The sequence below is a fragment of the Neophocaena asiaeorientalis genome, unplaced genomic scaffold, assembly GCF_003031525.2.
Source record: "Neophocaena asiaeorientalis asiaeorientalis breed wild unplaced genomic scaffold, Neophocaena_asiaeorientalis_V1.1 scaffold77, whole genome shotgun sequence".
NCBI lineage: Eukaryota > Metazoa > Chordata > Mammalia > Artiodactyla > Phocoenidae > Neophocaena > Neophocaena asiaeorientalis.
The window spans coordinates 6932517-6946736 of record NW_020174645.1 but is presented as its reverse complement, the minus strand read 5'-3'; the positions used below and the strand labels follow the sequence as shown (position 1 = coordinate 6946736).

Sequence of the window (14220 nt, the reverse complement as noted above, 5' to 3'; positions counted from 1 at the left end):
ATAGCTGTGAATATTAAATGCATGAATGAGAAAGCATTAAGAGAACATTGTGAGGGCTCAATAATAATTATTTATGTAATTCTGTAGAGGTCTGCTTCTAGCTCTAGAAGATTCTTGCCACTTATATTTATACTTGATTTTTAAAATACTTTTAAAAATGTCCTGTTAATGAAGTCAACAAATATTTATTGAACAACTACATTGTTCTAAATGTGGTTCTATAAACCAGACACTCACAACTCTGGTAGATAGTACTGTAAGGACCTTAATAGCAAATTTTTTTTAACTCCCCAAATAGAGAATTCCCTGGTGGTCCAGTGGTTAGGACTCCATGCTTTCACTGCTGAGGGTCCACCCAGGGTCAGGGAGCTAAGATCCCACAAGCTGCGTGTTGTGGCAAAAAAGAACCCCAAACACAAAAAAGAAAAATAAACTCTAAGTACACGAAGTAATTTCATTTGCATCATATAGTATTAAACCAAAACCCAAGAGGGTCTTTCCTGAAGTCTTCTCAGACTTCATCTAGTCTTACTCCATGCTCTTTTCGGTAACTGCATCTTCTCCTGAGCTGTGTTCAAACATCACATCTAGGCAGATGATTACACACTTCAACTTGAGCCCTGATATCTTCTCCTGAACTCTTGCTGGATATTAACTTTGAAGTGTCTATAAGAAATTCATCATTTCTCCTCTTCTTCGTCCACTGCTACCACCAAAACTAGCTCTTCCTCATCCCTAATCTGCACTGTTAGTGGTTTCAAACCTCAAAATCATCTTGCTATCTCTTGTTCCCTTGTCTGTAATTAGTGTTCTTCCATATACCATTCAGATCTATTCCTTCTTGTCCATTCCTTCCACCAACACTAGTTTGGGACCTCATTCCCTCTAACTTAGGCTATCAAAAGGCACTTGATGTCACTTTTATTTGTTGAAAAGAATAATTATAAAGACTATGGCAAACAAGGGAAATATATTAACTGAATAGACCCTTAAAGTAATTAAACGCAATATATACTACCATTCCAACCATGTAGAAAAAGTATATATAAGAGGACAAGGATAAAATACAAAGATGAACACTGTTCAGCTGTTAATAATAGGATAATGGGTGGTGTAGTAAAGATGTTAAACAGCAGTCCCCAACCTTTTTGGCACCAGGGACCAGTTTTGAGGAAGACAATTTTACCACAGACCAGGGCAGGGTGGGGGATGGTTCAGGCAGTAATGCCAGCGATGGGGAGCGATGGGGAGCGATGGGGAGCAATAGGGCGTGGCAGATGAAGCTTCATTCGCCTGCCTGCTGCTCACCTCCTTCTCTGTGGCCCGGTTCCTAACAGGCCACAGACCAGTAGCAGTCCGCAGCCCAGGGGTTGGGGACCCCTGAAGTAAAGTACCCAAAGTACCCATAGCCTCTCCAGAAGGAAAATTCTCTAGGCAGCCATATTTAGTACCATATCACCCTCCTTTCTTCTGATCCTTACCCACAAGCATAGCCGGTTACACTAAGGATGGATCCTCAGTCTGACCCGAGGATAGCCAGTAATCTCTGAGGTAGTCTGGTGTGGAAAACTGCCCCCAAAAGAGAGGAGCTGCACCAGGAGTTTAAATTAGAAAAGGCAGAGAAAACAGGGCAGTTATAGTGAAAACTACAACATATATATAGAGAGAAAGGCTACAGTGTGAGATATGAACAATGAGGAGCCATAAGCGAGCTAAGGTTACAAGTATGCCAATCCAAAGAATGGGGAGAAACTAAAAGATGGAGAAAAGAAACATAGGCAGACACACAGCTGGTGGCAGGCACAGTGAGAAGCCAATACAGAGTGATTCACTGAGTCATGTTATTGGTGTAGTATGAGTATGAAGAACTTGGCTCTGCCATTTACCAGCTGTGTAACCTTGGGCAAGTCCTTTACCCCTCTGTACCTTTATTTGCTCATTTGTGTAAAGGGTGGTTTATCTAACTGGGTGGTTACGAGGCCTGAATGAGTTATGTAACAGTGTCTGGAACACAGAAAGCTCTTGATAAATGCTATTACTATCACATTCATCATCATTATCCACAAGCTCCTGCTAAGGTTCCTGAAGCTTCCCTGAGCCAAAATGCTCGGTAGAGAAGTATAGTACCTCTACCTGCTCCAGAAAGACTATAGTTCTGATCCTTGGATTTCCAAAACAGCGTATTTCCTTTAATGTTCTAAATATCCTTTCAATAAACTCCTCATTTAAAATGTAAATGGACTTAATAAAAGAACTACAGGCTTACCTTAGAGATATTGTGGGTTCTGCCCCAGACCACTGCAAAAAAGTGAATATCGCAATAAAGCGAATCACATGAATTTTTTGGTTTCCCAGTACATATAAAACTTATGCTTACACTATACTGTAGTCTATTAAGTGTGTAATAGCATTATGTCTAAAAATGTATATATTTTAAAATACTTTATTGCTAAAAAATGCTAACCACCATCTGAGTCTTCAGCAAGTCAATCTTTTTGCAATAGTAACATCAAAGATCACTGAGCACAGATCACCATAACAAATATATAATAATGAAAAAGTTTGAAATATTGCATGAGTTACCAAAATGTGACACAGAGACACGAAGTAAGCAAATGTTGTTGGAAAAATGGCACTGACAGACTTACTTGACACAGGGTTGCTACAAACCTTTAATTTGTAAAAAATGTAATAAAGTGAAGTATGCCTGTATTTACAAACAGATTTATTTTACTATATTTTATTTTATTATATATTTTACTTTTACTATTAGGGAGAAATTTTACCATCACCAGAAATACATATAAGTGTTCCCTTTTGTCTGTAAGTTGCTGACTCGAGAAAAGCATCAAGAAAATCAATTCTTTAGAACATACCCATGAAAACAATCCTTGATGTCCTCAATCTGAAAACCCTGCTCAAAAATCTCCTTTCTGGGGGCTTCCCTGGTGGTGCAGTGGTTGAGAGTCCGCCTGCCAATGCAGGGGACGCAGGTTCATGTCCCGGTCCGGGAAGATCCCACATGCCGCGAAGCGGCTGGGCCCGTGAGCCATGGCCGCTGAGCCTGCGTGTCCGGAGCCTGTACTCCGCAATGGGAGAGGCCACAACAGTGAGAAGCCAGCGTACCGCAAAAAAAAAAAAAAAAAAATCTCTATTCTGAAATCTCCCTTTCCTGACAATCATTTCATTTCCTTATTTCCTTCATTTCCTTCCCTTTTCCTTATCAGTTAAGTATATGATTCTGATTATATTTTTTCTATATTGTTCTTAGGTTGGGTTACCTTTTGTTTTTCCTAATTTCCTCATGTGTTTGTTCCCTCTCACCTATGACAGTATGAACCCCAGAGAACAGGGACTTGTCTCTTCCATTTCTTTTGTGGCAGCAGGAGTGTATAACGAAATAAGAAGAGATTTAAAATAAGATGCTAGAGATGCTAGAGTCAAGCCCCAACTCTCTCACTTCCTACTTCTCTCTTTGGATAAGTCACTCAACCTGTCTCAGACTCCATGGCATTTTTCTATAAAAAAGGAAACAATATCCATCTGATTTCAAAGTCCATGTGATTTCTCACTCTGCTTCTCTGACTCTGATGGATGGCATTCATGAAGAGTTTTATAGTTCCATCCTTAGGCACATGCAGTACAGCTCACATTCAAACCTAAAATTACTACGTGGAGAACAATAAAATAACAATTGTTATGGACTAACGGCGAAGGCCACCTGATCTGGATTTGTGGAGGGCATTTACCTTCTCACAGTTTATCTTTAAAGCAGTGCCTGGAATTAGCTTCCAAGTAACTGTATTTCATCACTTAATCATAAGCCATCATGGTTTGCCCCCCGCCCTGCTCCCTAGCAAAGCAAGTTCATTAATCTAACATTAACTTGTCACCACTCGTTGGCAGACTCTGAACTTTTACCTGGCCACAGAAGAATGTGACTTCATAACTCTGACATGAGTATGATTTAAAGCAAAAATCTCATTTGGCTGCACTTGTGATTTTAGCTTAAACTCCTTCCTCTCCTTCTCTCCCCTGCCCCCGCCCAAAATTTATGACAAAACAAACAGCATAAATTAAACAAAAACTGTTGTAGGTCACATTATTATTCTCTTTTGCAGAATCATATAAAAAATAATAATTTATTTCCAGAAATTACCCAAGTAAAATATTTGGGATTCTAACTAATACAGCTGAACAAGAGAGAGTATTAAAAGTATCACAAAATTACCACCTAGGGGGGTGGGACAGGGAGGGTGGGAGGGAGATGCAAGAGGGAGGAGATATGGGGATAGCTGATTCACTTTGTTATAAAGTAGAAACTAACACACCATTGTAAAGCAATTATACTCCAATAAAGATGTTAAAAAAAAAAGTATCACAAAATTAAATTCACTTACTTGACATTTCTGACGCAATTGTCGTAGTTCTTTTATAACCGGAGCTAGAGCTGATTTCTTTTCAGATACCAGAGAATTTAGTCTTTTCACCTGTCATTTAAACAAAATATATGACATCTAAGAAAAGAACTCAAAAGAACAAAAATACCATAAAGGTATTTATTGAAGTGTTATATATGAGTGAAAAAAACTATAAATTACTTCAATGTCAAACAATGGGGAAGTCATTTAGTAAGTACTGATTCCTCAATAAGAAGGAATATCATTTAACTCTTCAAAATGTCAATTATTAAAACTGCAAACCATTATGGGAAAATATTTACAATCTAGCACTGAATAACTAAAACAAATTACAAAGTTGCCTTTATACAGCTTTGTATTATGTAAAAAGTATATAATTATGTAGGTTATATAAAATACACATAAACATAGACGAAGTGATATTCAAGATAATTAATAACCCAAAAGGCATAAGTAATGACCAATCAGAATGGACACCAGCCATAGAGATGAACAGGGTCTTGGAGGCCTCTGCTGTATTAAATGTTCATCTTTATAGGCGTTAGAATGTGGTGAAATCCAGAGGGTTCTGGGACCAATGTGGACAAGACAGGTGGAGGTGGGTACTCTGAGAGTTTGGGGCAGCAGCTATTTACCAATAAGTAGTGAAAGATTTCAACATTTTAATGCCTCATGAAGCTGTATCCGTGCATTCTGGCTGAATAGCAGTCCTGAATATAAAGATACTAAGGACATACACAAAAATGAAATAATTGTATTAATTTAAGTAGCATGATTTGGAGAAACTTGTTTTTTATCTTAAATATTTCTTTAATACCATGTAACTTTTTTTTTTTTGGCTGAGCTGTGCAGCATGCGGGATCTTAGTTCCCTGACCAGGGACCGAACCCGAGCCTCCTGCAATGGAAGCACAGAGTCCTAACCACTAGACTGCCAGGTAATTCCCAATGCTATATAACATTTACACACTTCAAAAACCACAAAATTGAACAACCTCTTTACAACCTCATTAGAATGGAAAATTCAAAAGAGAGTGATAAAGACAGATGAAAGAATGTAAAGAAAACAATGCGCAGAAATGAAAATTTGAATGCTTCACTGAAAACAGAACACAAGAATATCTGCCTCAGAGATAGACCATAAAACAAATAAACGAACAAAGCCTGTGTAATCACCATTTCAGACATGTCATCCAGTGTTCGTCCTTTCACTTCATCAACTTCACTCTTCAGGGCGGATACTCTTTCTAGCTCTTCTTGGGTGTAACTATATCCAGATATACCCTTTTTCTCCTCAATAGTTTGCTAAAAGTAAAGAATAAAATAGGTGTAAAAAATGGGGTCCACAAAATGGGTGTCAAAACCTTGATGATTCCATAATAAGTATATAGATTTAATAGGTAATAGGTAATAAAGTTGTAAATAAAGTAGTTTAAATCCTAAAGAACAATCTTTATTGACTTCAACAATAATTACGTTCCTTTGTATGTTATAAACTTATACTGAAGAACTGAGAGGATGGAGTGCCCATTTGTTGAGATGAGGAGGACTTGGGAGGAACAGGTGAGGGAGTAGTAAATATCAGAAGTTTAGTTTTGGACATGTTACAAATCTGAAATCTCTAGTAGAAATCCAAGAGAGTTCAAGATGTTGCATATACAAGACTGGAATTTGAGAAGCAACTGGAGATACAAATTTGTGAGTTGTCTGCATAGACAATATCTTTAAAGCCATAAGAGAATAAGATCACCAAGGGAGTGAGGGTAGAGAAGAGATCTAAGGCCTAAGCCTGGGGAACTCAAAACATCTAGGCTTTGGGGAAATGAGAAGAAATCCGCCATGGAGTAGGAACAGGAGTGTTAGTAAGGGAAAAACAAGGAGAGTGCAGTGTGCTAGAAGACAAGTAAAGAAAAATTTTACAGGAAGAGGGAGTCAAACACTCCCTCTAGTTCAGTGTTTGACATGAACTATGTCAAACACTGCCAATAGGAAGATAACTAAAATGAATCTGTATGGATTAATCTCAGGATATTTTCAGTGGATACTGTGGGTGCTCTGCCCTGATCTGCTTATTGTGTCAGGGTACCCATCCCCTAGCTGTTGTGAGAATTGGTATTTTGATGGTCTACAGCTGTCCCTTCTTCAAAGTGTACCCCTGGTTTAACAGGAACTGTATCACACCACTTCTTGGGTGGTAGTAAGAGGGTCCATAGCAAATTACTGACTGACACAGGGGTCCAAAGGGGTAGCCCTCTTGCCTAAAGATGAGACCAACTCTGTGATGCAATTCATGCTCCAGAGCTCCTTATGCAATCAGAATGAAATTGGACTCCAACTGAATCCACTTTTTCCTCTTGCTTCATCTTTTTTCCTAAGAGCACTCACTGAATTATTCATATGAGGAGGAATAAGAATTCTTGTTTCAGGTTCTGCTTCTAGAGAACCTGACCAAACTACAAGGATGGGCTTCTAAGGTAGGATCACTCCCTAGGTGAATGGAACTGAGAGCCCTATCACTGGGGGCAAGCAGAGTATCGTTAGTCCTAGGCATGTTATAGCAGTACAATTGCTAAGACTGGTAAACTAGGGCAGAATATAGGTGGAAGGGATTATGGTGGGCATGACAATGGAAGGCTTGAATCTCCTTCAAGATAGTTTGCTGAGAGGAACAAAGTTGACTGACAGCCATAACTGCTGCCCCTCTGGATCCACCATCACGTTCACACCAAGGCCATGCTTCTCCCAGGCTGTTCCCAGCCAGAGGCTGACCCATTCCTGCCTGACAGGGAACTCCTCTAATTGGTGACTGGCTCAGGAACTCCCCATCATCCCAACCAAAACTTCCTTAAAACTGTGCTTACAGCCTAAGGCTCTTCTTCTCCAATCCTCCTTCCTTCCTCTTCCTTCACAGAACAGCCTAAAGGCATTTAGAGCCTAAAGGCTTTCCCTGCGGCCTGCTGCTCAATTCCCTTTACCCTTCACAAAGGCTTCCTCCAATAAATCTCTTGTACATCTAATCCAATCTGGGCGTATGCTTCTTGGAGGACCTGAACTATCACAGGAACATACTAGCTGGTACAGTGTTGCTGGTGTTCGAGAAGCATGAAGAAATCGTAACTATAAGGACTATGAAATTGGGGTGGCTGTTGCTAAGCTCAAATGACAGGCTCAAATCCATTAATCAGTAATTTAAAGCAAAGTGATAAGTCAGAGAACCTCCTTAGGAGCTTTAAAGAAACCCTCATTTCCTGTGGCTATGAGGCAGAGAGAGCTGAAAACCACGGACAGGACTTAAATTGTAAGACTGGCCAAACTTCAGAGAAGGCTGAATATATCCTATGTCAAAGTCAGGGCTCTGATAGCGAAGGGAAAGGGTGCTGAGTCTGAAATGGGGATAACTGGATAGGCTCACTTGAGAACCTTAAAACCCCAGATTATCTTTTATCTTCTGGGCAGTGGCAAATGGCTTAGCTTGTTGGGTCAGGGGCCTGGAGGAAGCAAGATAGCAAGACTAAATGACTGGGGACAAGGAGGTCTCGGGAAGAGGCATCTGGATTGAGCTATAAGAGTTAACACTAAGTGTGAAGATCTCTTCATCACATGTATATGGCCACTGGACAATGTCCACAGTAGAAGAGGCACTCAGCAGCCGAGTGGAAAGGATGATTTGGCCTTTCCAAAAAGGCCAAAAAGGCTGACAGTAGATGTCAGCCAGCCTCTGTCATTGGCCACCCAGTGTGTGGACAATGGGCTCATGAACAGAATGGCTATGTTGGCAGAGATGGAGGCTAAGTATGGACCAAATAACATGGGCTCTCTCACTAATGCTCATCTAGCTAATGCTACTGCCAAGTGTCTGAGCCGGCGGCAACACAGACCAATCCTGAATTCTGGGTATGGAATCATCCCTTGAGGAAACTGATCATCTACTTAGTGGCAATTTGATAACGCCAGATTCTTTCTACCTTGAAAAGAACAACACTTCATCCTGAATGAGACTGACCCATATTGTGGGTAAGGGTTTGCTTTTCTTGCCCACAGCGCTTTAGGCAGCAGCACTATCCAAAGGCTCAGAATGTCTGGTCTACTGATGTGGAATCCCACATAATATCACCTGAGACCAAGGGACCTACTTTATGGCAAAGTAGGTATGGCGATGGGAACATGACCACAGGATTCAGTCACTGTACCACACACCATCCAGAAAGCTAATGGCCTGACTGAATAGTGGAAGGGCCCTATGAACGTACAGCTAAGGTGCCAGCTTGGAATTCATGGCCTGTGAAGATAAGTTCTATTCTTCATGATGGAGTGTATATCTTAAACCAATGCCCATTACATGGTGTTCTGTTCCAAATAGATCCAAAGACCCAAAAATACATGGGTCTTGGAACCATGAGATGAAAGTATGAGTGTTATCACTCACCAGAATTCCTACTTATCCACAGGGAATTATGCTTCCCTTCTTGACAACTTTAGGCTCTGTGGGTATAAATGTTCTGGTTTCCATAAGGCACATGCTTCCACCGGAAGGCACATTGAGAAGCCCTTTAAACTTAATGCTCTGCCTACCATCTTGTCACTTGGGCTCCTCATGCCCACAGACCAGCAGGCAAAGAAAAGAGTGATTTATTGGCAGAATATGTTAAGGGTATACAGATGCTGTTATATAATGAAGGACAGATAGGAATAAGTTTGGCATTCAGGTGATCCATTAGGGCATATCTTGGTACTCTCATGCCCAGTTTTAACAGTAAATGGGTAAGTTTACCAACCACAGCCTGATAAGGGCATTGTACTAGAATCTCATACCTCTTAAGGATGAGGGACTGAGTCATCCCACCAAGTGAGTCATCTAGCAGTCCCAACCTTTTTGGCACCAGGGACCGGGTTCGTGTAAAACAATTTTTCCACAGACGGCGGAGGGTGGGGGTTGGGGGGATGGTTCAGGCAGTAATGCCAGCGACGGGGAGCGGCAGATGAAGCATTGCTGGCTCGCCTACTGCTGGCCTCCTGCTGTGCAGCCCAGTTCCTAACAGGCTGCAGACCATTACCGGTCCATGGCCCGGGAGTTGGGAACCCCTAATAGACCACTGGAGGTGCTAGCCAAAGGTGTGGGGAATCTAGGATGGATGGTAGAGGAAGAAGATATTGAGTATCAATTATGTCCTTGGGACCAAATGAAGCAAAGAGAGTTTTAATATGTCCTCCTCACCCTCCTGTTTTCCTAGAAATTTTGACCAACTGTAATCCTGTATAAACTATACCAAGATGGAGTGACTTTAATGTGAGAAGCAAGTAGATCTCAGTAGTACAAGGGGTGGCTTATAGTGAATGCTGTTGGTGCTCTACTCAAACCTCATCTGCAAGCTGCAATGAGTGTTGACTGCTAATGGCTCACAGATGCCCCCTTCTCCAGAACATGCCCTTAGCCCAATGGGGGCTGCCTCATCTAGAAGGTTATACCGTGCAATAGCCAATGACTGACTGATATGGGAGTATAAAAGTCCAGCCCCCTTGCCTCAAGGTGGAATCAACTCCATGGTGCAATGTGTGCTCCAAAGTTCCTCATGGGATCTAAATGAAGCTGTTTTCAGTCGGGAATACATCCTTGCTTGGCTTTTTTCTGCTGCTCCATCTGTTTCCCTCATTCCCTTTCTTCTGAAGGTACTCCCTCCCTCAGTAAATCACTTGCACCAAGTATTCCCCTCTCAGGCTCTGCTTCTAAGGAACCCAGCTTAAGAAAAGATGTAAAGCAAAAGGAAAAAGATCATAGATATTCTAAAACATCTTTCTCAATAACTGATGGAATAAGCAGATGAAAATATAAATAGAAACATGAATACATGGAGGCTAAACAATACACTACTTAATAACCAAGAGATCACTGAAGAAATTTAAAAACCATACGATAATCTCAAGAGATGCAGAAAAAGCTTTGGAAACTTCAACACCCATTTATGATAAAAACCCTCCAAAAGTAGGCATAGAAGGAACTCACCTCAACATAATAAAGGCCATATATGACAAACCCACAGCCAACATCGTTCTCAATGGTGAAAAACTGAAACCATTTCCACTAAGATCAGGAACAAGACAAGGTTGCCCACTTTCACCACTATTATTCTATTATTCAACATAGTTTTGGAAGTTTTAGCCACAGCAATCAGAGAAGAAAAATAAATAAAAGGAATCCAAATCAGAAAAGAAGAAGTAAAGCTGTCACTGTTTGCAGATGACATGATACTATACAGAGAGAATCCTAAAGACGCTATCAGAAAACTACTAGAGCTAATCAATGAATTTGGTAAAGTAGTAGGATATAAAAAAAAAAGGTTCTGAAGAACATAGTGGCAGGACAGGAATAAAGATGCAGATGTAGAGAATGGACTTGAGGACACGGGGAGGGGGAAGGGTAAGCTGGGATGAAGTGAGAGAGTGGCATGGACATATATACATTACCAAATGTAAAATCGATAGCTAGTGGGAAGCAGCCGCATAGCACAGGGAGATTAGCTCCGTGCTTTATGAGCACCTAGAGGGGTGGGATAGGGAGGGTGGGAGGGAGACACAAGAGGCAGGAGATATGGGGATATATGTATATGTATAGCTAATTCACTCTGTTATAAAGCAGAAACTACATACCATTGTAAAGCAATTATACTCCAATAACAATGTTAAAAAAAGAAAACATGGAAGATTTGAGTATCATGGTTAACATACTGGACTGAATTGACTTTTATGGAACACCATCCCCCACAACTGCAGAATATATATTCTTCTCAACTGCACATGGAACAATGATCAAAACAGACCACATGCTGGGCCATAATGCAACATTCAAAAATTTCAAAGGACTGAAATCACAGAGTATGTTTCCTGGTTACAGCGGAAATAAGCTAGAAATGAATAACAGAAAGGTAACTAGAAAACCCCCAAATGTTTGGTTTTAAGCAATGACCATAGGTCAAAGAAATCACAATGAAAATGAGAAAATATTTTAAAGTGAGCAATAATGCAGTTACTACATATCAATTTTAAAAGTGCTGTTACAATCTATGTTTAGTGCTGTTAGAATCTATGTTTGATGCACTGTAAATTTTCAATCTTAAGTTCCCTAGAAGCAAACAATATTCAACAGCATGAGACAGAAAAGTTCATATTGCCAGCTAATTACAACTGGTTCAAATCTCATTCACCTCTACCAGATTATTGCTAGCTGGTAAGCCAACATCCTGATGAAATCACTTCCCCATGGGTAAAAGAAAAAAAAAAAGCCAAATCAAGAAAACTCAGAGGAACTGGTACCCACGATGAGAATAGCTTTGCTGCTAGAGGGATTTCTCTGGGTTTAACTTTTTTCTGACAACCAAGGCACAAATATATAAGGAACAAGCCTGCAGGCAAACTTCCATACAGAACCCTCCCTGGATACTTCTTTCCAAAGCTCCATGGAAGTGGCTGCTTAGATTTCTACCCAGCAGGCCATGATAAATAAACTATTTTATAGTCAATCTCTTGGTATGATCATTTTGGTCATATTAACTAGCTAACCAAAAGAAAAACCTACTTAATAGAATTCAACTTCTATTAATTACCCCAAAGTCAGAACACATAAAAAAGTTAGTGCCTACTGCTACAGTAAAATACAAAAAATCAGCTTTTATGTCATCTCTGTAATTAATCAGAGAAAATGAATAATTTTATGGTTTTTCTAATAAAAACAATGACCTCAGTAAAAAGCTATAACCTATAAACCTCCTGGCATTTGTACTTTTAGAACCCCAAGATAACATTGTATTACCAGTTGATGTTGAATATTTTCATGACGTTGCTTAAGAAGTTCTTCTGTCCTCTGCAAGAGACCAAATTCAGCTTTAAATTCAGCTATTATCTGATGCTTCTTTTTGAAAACTGTACTCTTGCTTCGAAGTTTACTGACATATCGTTTGAACTGTAAAAGAACATAACATGTAGTTTAATAAGTAGAAAAGTAGTTGCTAAATATATATAACCTCAGTGTATTAGAAAAATTTTCTTTTCTACCATCCTACATGTGGGTCACAAGTACATAATAATAACTTAGTCTTATTGGAAAAGTTGGAAAGACTAACTGTTCAGTTAAAATATTTTGTGTATGTTTTTATTTTTTGGACCCATTAAACACTGTAAATCATTATACAAAAGCTATTTATTTGGGGCTTTACAAATAAGGATTAGGAAAACAGAAACTTCAACACTATAAAAGTAAAAAGGTTAAAAAGAAGAAGGGACTTCCCTGGTGGTTCGGTGGGTAACACTCCATGCTCCCAATGCAGGGGGCCGGGATTCAATCTCTGGTCAGGGAACTAGATCCCGCATGCATGCTGCAACTAAGAAGTCTGCATGCCGCAACTAAGATCTGGCGCAGCCAAAATAAATAAATAAATAAATATTAAAAAAGAAGAAGAAGGAAGTAGAAGACCATTTCTGGTTGTGGTCTTATCATGATATCTCTTATGTACTGTACTATTTTGGTGGCACTGGATCTACTGGGGTTAAAATAGCCAACCAGAATAGTCAACACTTGTAGCTACTATTTATCATTTAAGAAAGGTACTGTGACCATATACCCTAAGAAGCATCTGAAGTTCATCCCAAATGTTAAAAAGCTAAAAATATTCCAAATTAGTGGGAACTCATAGTTGCTTAATTCAGCTATTTACCTACTAATGATATTAAAGTTATAACTACTCTAATGGAAAGACTCTGTTATTAAATAATACCAACAAGAGTTTGGAAAAACAAGTGAAGTGAATATTTAAAGGAATTCATTTGACAAGTACTATTTATTAACTATTATGTACTAGGCACTGTGCCAGATGCAGAGAATACAATGCTAAACAAGATGCTCACATGTCCTGCCCTCATCAAGCTTAAGGAATAGTGGGGGAAATAAACATTGAATTGATGTTCACAACCATGGTGAACATTATGAAGCAGTGAAGGGGCCCTGAGAATAAATAACAGGAGTTTAAACTGGGCTGTGATGAAGGTAGGAAATGTGGGGTTGGATTTTAGGGAGGTGAGTTTTGACAAGTTTCTCAAAAATAATTTAAGCCAAGACTGAAGTAGCAGGAATACATAAGAGGAAGGACGAAGAAGCAAGGAAGAGCATTCCAAGTAGAGGAAACAGCAGGTGTAAAGGTCCCAAGGCACTGGCTCATTAAAAGTATTGCTCAATATGAGAAGCAAACATGAAAATTTTCTGGTATTTCTGAAACAGAACATAACACATTAAAAAAAAATCACTTTCTCTTATGTACCATTAGTACTAAGAATTTTTACTACATAAAGTATTTTTTTCTGCTCCAACCTTTTATTAACTACATTATTTTCAAAATGTCCATAGTAAGAATCTGGCTTACTATACTTAAACTCATCACTTCAAAACAAAAGTAAGCCTCCATATTACCTAATATGAGAAAATTCTTTGATAATCTTAGTCTTTTAAATGCCCAATTCTTTACAAGGATAATTGGGGGGGTTATAAATAATTTTATAAATAATAAAAGTAATGAATGTATTACTGAAATTTTAGAAAACGGAAAAAATTCACTCAAAGCCACTATCCCAATGCAAGTTCTATTATCATACGGTATTTTACCTCCTAATTTTAAAGGCTAAATCTAAGGTCAGTAATTATAAATTGTAAGGTAGCAAAATAGGAAGGAGAACATTTCTAAAATTTAGGGTTTTTTTCTTAAAGACTTGATTGATTCCTGAATATACAAAGTCCTTAAAAATAGTAAGATTAAAAA

The 14220-nt window shown here is 39.2% G+C and overlaps 1 protein-coding gene across 3 annotated transcripts in view; it reads right to left on the bottom strand.

Moving 5' to 3' along the window:
- The window catches only part of IFT81 (intraflagellar transport 81), an 83511-nt gene that overhangs the window by 21571 nt on the left and 47720 nt on the right, over window positions 1-14220 (bottom strand). For all 3 annotated transcript variants that reach the window (XM_024758722.1, XM_024758720.1, XM_024758721.1), the window contains exons 12-14: window positions 12225-12374; window positions 5597-5725; window positions 4401-4490 (exon numbers count right to left, since the gene is read on the bottom strand). In XM_024758722.1, coding sequence (XP_024614490.1) covers window positions 4401-4490; window positions 5597-5725; window positions 12225-12374 — 369 coding nt within the window. The remainder of the gene's footprint in view (window positions 1-4400; window positions 4491-5596; window positions 5726-12224; window positions 12375-14220) is intronic.